This window comes from Papilio xuthus, unplaced genomic scaffold, assembly GCF_000836235.2.
Source record: "Papilio xuthus unplaced genomic scaffold, Pxut_1.1 DF827777.1, whole genome shotgun sequence".
Classification (NCBI taxonomy): Eukaryota; Metazoa; Arthropoda; class Insecta; order Lepidoptera; family Papilionidae; genus Papilio; species Papilio xuthus.
The window spans coordinates 2053173-2062422 of record NW_013530872.1 but is presented as its reverse complement, the minus strand read 5'-3'; the positions used below and the strand labels follow the sequence as shown (position 1 = coordinate 2062422).

Here is a 9250-nt window from a genome sequence, read left to right as displayed (position 1 = left end):
ACTTTTTAAATCGAAGAATCGAATATCGGTCGTGGGGTAAAAGTCCAGACATGGACCACAGAACATAGTTGACATTAATATGGGCTATAAATCATAATTTTAATCGAACCTTATCGTTTGGCATTGATTTTGTAATATCCTATTCGTTACCGTAGCGTTATAACATAGTATACGAAGCCATCTCGTAGGCTAACGATATTGAAGTGACAGTGCGTAATGTAATTTGATCGATTGATTCTGATCGAAAGAAGATTAGTAAAAAAACATATACAAATATATCAAAGTTTTTTTTTGTTGCCTTTCTTTTAAGGAAATAACACATGCTACAATTTCTGTTATGACGTTATTTTCATTTCAACAAAATTATATATAATGTAAAAATAAAAGCAAGTTATCTAATGGTATAAGCATGAGATTTATACACAACTACCTGTCGCCCGCGACTCCGTCCGCGTGGATTTAAAAAAACATAATTAGTAGCCTATGTGTTCTTCCAGACACTACTCTACATGTATGCCAAATTTCATCAAAATCCTTACAGCCGTTCCGGAGATACCTTCAAACAGACATCCTTCCAAACATTCGCATTTATAATATTAGTAAGAAGTAAGATATGGAAATGACGTAATTGAAATAAAACACAATGGTAAGATAATATGACATTTTATTTGAAATAAACTAACAAAATAAATTACATTCCATGATCATAAAGTGAGCTATATTAAATATCACAGACTATATATTTTTAAATTTCATTATATTATCAGTCTAGATTTAAACCTTTATTTCATTGAGTGTACCCCAAGTTTTTCCTGACTTCACTTTAACGGGTAAAGGAACATTTAAACATACTGTATCTTCCATAACTCGTTTTAGAACTTTCGAGAAATCTTTCATATATTCTTCTTGTACTTCATAAATAAGTTCATCGTGCAATTGTAATATAAGACGAGGTTTTATATGAGAAAATTGTGTTTTATCTATAGCGCACATAGCTGCTTTAGCGACGTCTGCTGCGGAGCCTTGAATCGTCGTATTCACTGCTTGACGTTCCGCTGCACCTGAATTAAAAAAAAATCATAAAAAAACATAGAAAAAAATATTGGAATGAATCAAGTAATTGAATAAATTGTCTTCATATCAAACATCATATTTAAATGTGAGTGTTTGGATGCATCATCCATGCATTTGAAGGTATCTCCGGAACGGCGCGCTATCTCGCTAAAAATTGTCATAGATGTAGAACATCATCATCATCATCATCTCACTATACGTCCCCACCGAGGGGCTCGGAACCTACCCTAAGTTAAGGGTAGGCTCCGAGGGTAGGTAGATAGGGTAGATCATAGCTTAGAAAAACACATAGGCTACTAAGTCTTTTTTAATTCCACGCGGACGGAGTTGCGGGCGACTGCTAGTTATATTATAAATATGAATAATATTTACTTCTTTTATGTGGTAGATTACTTTTAATATCAGGTAAATATCTTCGACGTTTCTTTAAAGTTTCAACAAAACCATGTTCCCTGCAGGCATCTATAATTGATTGTTTGAACATTTTTAAAGAGGGATATGTATTATAGAATGAGTCCATGAAAACTGCAGCCTCCATTTCTGTGACGTCAAGATGTTGACTCAAAGTCCTATTGCCCATACCGTACAGGATTCCATAACAAAGCTGTTTAGCTTTCTGACGGAGATCGTCATCAACCTAAGAATAAAAACACACATAAGATACATTTTTAATTATTTTTTTTTTAATTTTGGATTATATTTCGAAATTAATTTACCTCTTCCTCTGGTAAACAGCTCCATGAAGCAGCTATAGCTTTAAAAACATCAACATCAGACCTCATAATCTTCGTCAAAACAGGGTCACAGCTGTAATGGGTGAGTATTCTCATTTCCAACTGACAATAATCAGCAGAAACGAAAACACATCCCGGCGTCGCTACAAACACGTTTCTACAATTGAACTCTATCACGTCGGTGGAAAGGTCATTTTCGTTTGTCATTGTAAGATATTTGACGGGAATGGAGAACGTTCTGGGTACATTTTGTAGGTTCGGCTCTCGCATAGTTATACGGCCGGTGCAAGTGTGCATTGTGTAGGAGGGGTTTATTCTGAAAACAATGTCGTATTCATGACTCGCTTACCACTCACGCTTTCGAATACTATGCATGATATGAGTTAAGACAATTCTAAAATGTTTTCATACTAAATATAAAAGGATTTTGTAAAAACTTTTACTTTAGTTTGTTTTTTGTATTAAAAAAAACCAACAACTTAGTTTTCACATTTATATCAAATGGGGACCACATTTATGACTATATTCTCTTTGTATTTTTGTATGTAACTAATAAACTCAAAAACTACTGGACCGATTTTAAAAATTCTTCTGCCGTAAGAAAACTACATTATCACTGAGTAACATAGGATATATTTATTACTAGTTTTTTAATACCTAACAGATGATATTGAAAATAAAATAAAATGCCTTGCCTATAAAAGAATACGTCGAGACCAAGAACCTATGAAACTTCGAGTTTTCACGAACAAAAAACTCGTAAAAAATTATCTCCTTTTTTTAAAAATCTCAGTTGCCTATATATAGTACAAACCTGTCGGCCGTAGAGTAATTGCTTGCTTTCTCAGTCAACGGGTATAAAGTTTTAGTTAATATTGCGTTCAAATTCCTCCAATAAATAACAATACTGGCCAAAGGACTGTTATGTGCGGTTAGTACACTTTTCTTTGTACTTACTCTTCTACCTTTATAAAAGCCTAATACCTGAAATTAACTCTTCTATTGAATAAAAAGTTAACACGTTCCATGCCACTAGTACTTCGAAAAGTAAAGTAACAAATCAGTGGCATTGAAAGTGTTATAGTCAAACCAAGAATATAGATATCGTGCAAAGCAAATGTGCTTAAAGAAATAAGTTCCAGCGTTTTCCGCGATACGACAAGACTTTTTTTTATTTCTGGTCCAGCTATACTATTCATAGTAACAAAACCCACAAACATATAGACAATCACCTTAGCGACATCTTTCGACGAATTCAAATTGAAATGGTATCCGCATATTTTATAAGCCTTCTTCATTAATATTTCTTGTGTATTTTTCACATCAATCAAAAGCTTTGCGGCCAGATCTCTGTCAACCGCAAGACCGTGGTGTTCACAATTCGCTAAAATCCTTGCAACATAAGTTTCTACATCTGTAAGGCAAAGTAACTCTGGTAAAGAAAAATAAAAAACGGCATAATGACAACAGAACATAAGATTCAGCCAACTAGAAAAAAAAACAACAAAGTTAGTACTATATTATGTAAGAGTTTCTTTCAAAACTAAATGACGATACGTTCTTATATTTCGAGACTCCAAACCTTAAGTTTTAAAAATTCGCCAGAAGAATCCATAGATAAATACATTATTCTTCGTAAGAATCGTGATTTAATCAAAGATTTTCCAATAAAAATATTTATTATTATAGTATCTCGGGTTCTAGATATCAAGTCTTTTAGACTTTATCATTTATATGCTGGACACTACGCTCGTAGAGATCTCGATTGCTCTAGAGACAAACACTAATAAAATTTACAACTAACTCTAACTCAACTCAACTAACTATACTATTAAAATCGAATGATATCTCGTATATTCGTTTTATTGAATTATACAATGACTTATTTTATAGTCGTATCATATACCTACAATAACTTCAAACAAAATGTAATTATTCACGTAATAAAATAATAAACTAACTTGCTATATTGTTGATGTCTTGATATTGCTTCAAAAGAAGCTCCTTTTGCTTTTCACTTATGCATTGTGTGCACCATGCTTTAAATAAAGCACTCTCTATACAGTCAGCGCTTTTAAGATTCTTTTGTGCATTCCCAATATTTAACATTTCTGTCGACAAATCGATATCACAATATTTTCTCATCTATAAAGAAAAACATCATATGTATAACATCCCTTTAAAATATAAAAAGGTAGTTAGTTATTAGTAGCCCGCGAGACAATTCGCATAGAATTCAAAGAGTATATACCATGAAAACCGACAATTACGCCCTAACAAATTATGCCCTATTCCTATGTTTTATCTCTATGCCAACGTATATCCAGATCCGTTTAGCCTTTACAGAGTAAAGAGGTAACATATATACACCCATCCATCTTATCTTTTACATTCAAAAGAAAGTAAGAAGTAAGAGAAAATTAACAAGCTTACCAAATCGTTGATGTCAGGAATTTTTTCATCACTCTGTATTAACCATTCAGCTAATGACAAATCTGTACAATTCGTATTCAAATCTACAGCCAAACTACGTTTTAAATGCGCATAAGTTGTCTTCAACGACAGCAAGCTCAGGTTTAAAGAGTCTATACTCAACCAATAAGATATTTTTTTCTTAATTTCGTAAAATCTTTCCGTTACAGAAGTAAAATCAAAGTAAACACATAGATCTTTATTAAAGCACATCGCTATTCCTTTTAAAGCGTTTATATTAGTAATAATGTTCCCTTTATGCGAATCATCAAACTTTTTAAATATACTACTTCCTATTATTTCAATAGTTGATGTTGATTCATTTAAATCTAAGTATATAGAAGCGTTATGATACGATTTTATTTTATCTAAATATTCTATCAAGTCTATTTCTCTCAAAATATAACAATTAATAACTTTCTGTCTTATTTCAAAGCTTATTTTTTTAGATCGATTACATTTTAAAGTAATTATATTAAAATTTATATCATCTGTGTCTTTTTTTAATCTTTTTGATGGCTGCTGTAGCTCATTTAATCTATGACTTTGTCGTTTAAGGGGACTTTTATAATCCCAGATTTTAACTGCATCTTGGGAATTAATAATCTCCACAGCTTGTGAGATATTTAGATTGCCTGGTTTCAGTTCCTTTCTATCTTCTTCGTACATTAATTTAATATCGTCGTCGTCATCAGCCACTGCGATGGAAGATGTAAACGCGTTTAATATTGACTGACAGTCAATTGTAACATCATTGAGGCTTGTATTTTTATTATCCTCACTTTTGCTAAATGTAGTCGGCAAAAGGTCGATTGGTAATGTCTCATCAAAAAAACTGGATCCGCTTTCATCGGATGAAAATAAGCTAACATCTTTGGTAGATGCATCTTTGGCAGACATGTCTTTTAACAATTTGTTTTCATTGGCATTTTCTGGAATAGCAATATTCAATTCACTATCCCCAAAACTAATTTCTGGTGACATTATTTTATCGGATGCCTTCAATTTTGATACATTGTTCAGTGCAGTGGAAAAGTCAAGAGATTCCCATACTATATCATCTTTTAATATGGACGGACTATCATTTCTAGCAAATTTGATATTGTTCATTATAGGACTATCTTTAATTTCTAGGCAATCTTGGTCAATTTTTTCTTTTCTCAAGGACTTGTTTTCTTGAGTGGAATGTTTGGCGTTTGCCGTTCTTTCTACATTATCGTTTATTAGTACTCCTTTATTTGATAACAAGGAAATATTATTCTTTAAATTCTTGTCCTTATTATTTTCGTAATCTGTTATAATGCCATTTTTTTCTTGAGGACTAGATACATTTTCAGCTATTATATGGCCATTTGTACCATTGGTTTGTTTGCTATTTTGTTGCGAATTCAAAAAATTATTACAATTAGAATTTGAATCACTGTAATTGGTTTTATTCTCTAATTCGTTCCATTTTATTTCCTTTACACCAATTTCTTCTTGTAAATATTTTCTCGCTTCAAGGATAAAGTTTAAAGCCGCCTCTTTAGCTGTCATACCACAACAACCAGTTATCCAAATATTTTTAATTTTATTGCGCTTTTTTAAATCGCATTGATCGTCACCATCTCTTTCTTTTTCGCTTTGAAATGGGACCGCTTTTAGCAATATATTTTCAATCGTATTTACATCTGCTGAAGCTATGCTTGATATCGTTTCAAAACCTTTATCAAATAGTGCTCTAGCTCTTATCCCATTTAACGATGACAACTTCATCAGTTCAATTAACTCTGAATGTATACCAAAATGTAGACGATCCTGGAATTGGGATATTAACAATTCCATATTCTTCCATCCTAATTGATGACAAAATGCTGTTACCATTCCTAAAAGCAAAATTCTAGCTAGACATGTAAACAAAAATTAAAAACTGCCAAAAATTACTTACATACCTGCAAATGTAGCAGCAGCTTGTTGTAGTCCCTGTAAGAAACCTCTAGGACATTGAAATTTCTCCGCTACTTGTGACAATGGTACTTCATTTACTAAATCTTGCAAAGCCAATGCTGTATAAAACCTAAAACATATTGTTATTTTAAACAAATATGTATGACTAGTAGTCGCCCGCGACTCCGTCCTCTCGGAATTAAAAAAACATAATTAGTAGCCTATGTATTCTTCCAGACTATGTTCTATATGTCATTTCATCAATATGCCATATTTCATCAAGATCTGTTCAGATATTCTGGAGATACCTTTAAAGAAACATCCATCCATCATTAATTTTTAACTGTAAAGTGTGATCTATGGCAATTTTGTACTGACAGAGTGATATGGTGAATAAATTAATCAATCAATTATCAACAAACTATACCTTTTATGAATATTCAGCTTCTTTTGATCGATTTTCGCGTGATTACTTCCTCTTAAACGTTGTATTATAAAACTTTCTTGTATACCAATTAGTTCACCGACTTTTTTCATTGCTCTAGTTAGGGACTCCCATAAAGTTAATAAATGTAACCAGTCAATATCATTCCACTGACTGCTAACACTGTATGGTGTCACTAAGTAGATTAGATGTAAATCATTTTCTAGTACAATACATTGTCGAGCTTTCTGCAGTTCACAGAATAAAGACAGTCCATCATTAGGAGCCATTGACGATGATAAACAAGCTTTGCCTAAAGAAGTAGCTACATACTGAATCTCATTACCATCCTCCTGAACTCTTACCAGTTCATAATTTTTTAATTGGTCTAAAGTTTCTCCCAATAGTAACATTTGTGACTGTCTCTTCTTTTCTTGGTTGAATAATAAAGAACATTTTGTATAAAGATTTAATTCTGACTCTGTACATGTTACTTGACTAGCAATAATTTCAAGAACGGCCCTCATATATCTGTCCTCACTTTCAATGCAACTTTTAACAGGATTCAAAACACCTACCATTAATTCTTGACCTATTTTTCTCTCAGCCTCCGTACATATAAGTATACTTTCCCCTTTAATATCTCTGCCCATTCTGCCTGCTCTACCAATCATTTGTTTATAAGTTAAAATATTCAAAGGTTGTCTTTGGAATACAGGTGTTCTTATAATAACTCTTCTTGCGGGTAGATTAACACCAGAGCTGAGTGTAGATGTCGCCACTAAAACTCTTATGGCACCACACTTAAATGCACCTTCAATTATGTCTCTTTCGTCAAAAGTAAGACCTGCATGGTGATAAGCAACACCAAATGACACAATATTTTTTAGAATATCATCCAAACCAACAGGACAATTTTTAAGTTGTTCTAAAACTTCTGCAATCTTTTCTGTATTTAATTGATTTCTTAAAACTGTACCTATATCATTATTTGTACATCCCAACTTAAAAAATATGGATGCAATACTTTGTGCTAGACTTTCACATCTATTTTTTGTCATGCAAAATATTAATACTGAGCACCCTTCTTTTATTGTATCTAAACAAATATTTAGTACACTTTCATTTTCATTATCCAACCCTGTATTATCATCTATTGATCGTAAGTATGTTCCTTTTTTGTCATATAATTTTTTACCCACTAAACAATACTCTTCAAGGGGAATAGGTCGAAAATCTGTAATAAATAATTCTGCATCCAACCATGCAGCCAGAACTTCCAAATTAGGCAATGTAGCCGACATACCAACAATTTGTATGTTAACATCATTTGCCTTTAAAGAAATGTACTTAATTTTTGTTAACAGTAGTTCTAAGATGTATCCACGGTTTGAATCCCCTAATAAATGTAACTCATCAACCACAACAGCACCCAATTCAGATATGTTACCTTCGTCAATAAGACGATTAACTAAACTATTTGCTTTTTCTATTGTACATATAGCAACATGTACAGCTTGTAAGCCCCCTGGTGGTGATTGTGATCCCATAAACCCTTCAACTCTTATCCCAGAACTGGATAAAATGTCTTGTAAGTAAAACATCTTCTCCCTTACAATTGATACAAAAGGTAAAATAATTAATACCTTTTTTTGACGCTCTAATATTGTTTTTATCGTAAGTATTTCTGCTACTAAAGTTTTTCCTGCAGATGTAGGTGCAGAATAAACTAAGTTACGATGTTCTGATAGCACATTCGATTGGCTAAGGCAGGATACTTGCCATTCAAACATTTCCTTAATCCCTTTATCTTCATATTTTTTTGTAATTTCAAATGGTAAGCCCCAATTTTTTAACTTTCTTACATTTATATTTTGCTCAGACTTTTTAACTTCCTTAGTACTTAGACTTAACTCTAAACTTGAGACAATTTTTTTTACTGTGTTGCTCTTTCCATTCTTATTGCTCCGATCAGCTATAGGGACGGTATGTGTAATGTAGTCTCTCACTGTCACTAAAGAGTTTTGTATTGTAAAGGAATTGTCGAAACAATTTTCCAAAAATGAAACATTCTCTACAGATATTTGAGAATCGATCACATCCTTGTTATTTGCGGCCATTTGTGTGAACTTAATAATTCGTACATTGAAGTAAATTAATTTATAATTAAAATAAATACGATACCAATATAGTATTGATGTTATAAAATTGTTTATTTACAATTTTTGATTACAAAAATCACAATGATCACATTTTAAATATGACATTTACGTTGACAACCATAGAGTATTTTGTATTTTGTGTATGTAATATAATGTCAATGTCATTTTAGCTTGAAAATTAAAACCAGGCAAGCGAAACTTTTATAATCTGTGCTACAAATTGAACGCAAACGGAGATCCTCCATCTTGAAAATTGTGTATCTATCTCACTCATCACTTTCTCTATAATTTTTGGGCTGTTTAAAAAAAAAAACATAGTGCATATGAATAAAGTGTGATTTAAAAATTTATGATTTCTTTACATTTAAAGTTTGGATTATAACTAAACAACAATTTAATTAAGTTAATTTAAGTAAGTAATTTAAAATTTACAATTTATTTGTATTCATCAAAGAGTA

At 32.0% G+C, this 9250-nt stretch overlaps 1 protein-coding gene across 1 annotated transcript; it reads right to left on the bottom strand.

Annotated features, from left to right (window-relative positions):
* Positions 1–704: 704 nt before the first annotated feature.
* Positions 705–8838, bottom strand: DNApol-theta (DNA polymerase theta). The gene is made up of 9 exons (XM_013309664.1): positions 6634–8838; positions 6212–6336; positions 4242–6145; positions 3770–3953; positions 3041–3222; positions 2623–2792; positions 1791–2124; positions 1447–1711; positions 705–1061 (listed from the first exon to the last, which is right to left on the bottom strand). The coding sequence occupies exons 1-9, from the start codon at positions 8748–8750 to the stop codon at positions 775–777; spliced, it is 5568 nt and encodes a 1855-aa protein (XP_013165118.1). The 5' UTR covers positions 8751–8838; the 3' UTR covers positions 705–774.
* Positions 8839–9250: the final 412 nt, after the last annotated feature.

Excerpts from the sequence above, each read along its gene's own strand:
- DNApol-theta (XM_013309664.1), bottom strand. The coding sequence starts at position 8,750 with ATGGCCGCAAATAACAAGGATGTGATCGATTCTCAAATATCTGTAGAG. Across the intron at positions 6,146-6,211 it reads AGCTGCTGCTACATTTGCAG|GAATGGTAACAGCATTTTGT; the intron begins GTATGTAAGTAA and ends TTTTGCTTTTAG. Across the intron at positions 3,954-4,241 it reads TTCCTGACATCAACGATTTG|ATGAGAAAATATTGTGATAT; the intron begins GTAAGCTTGTTA and ends TTTTCTTTATAG.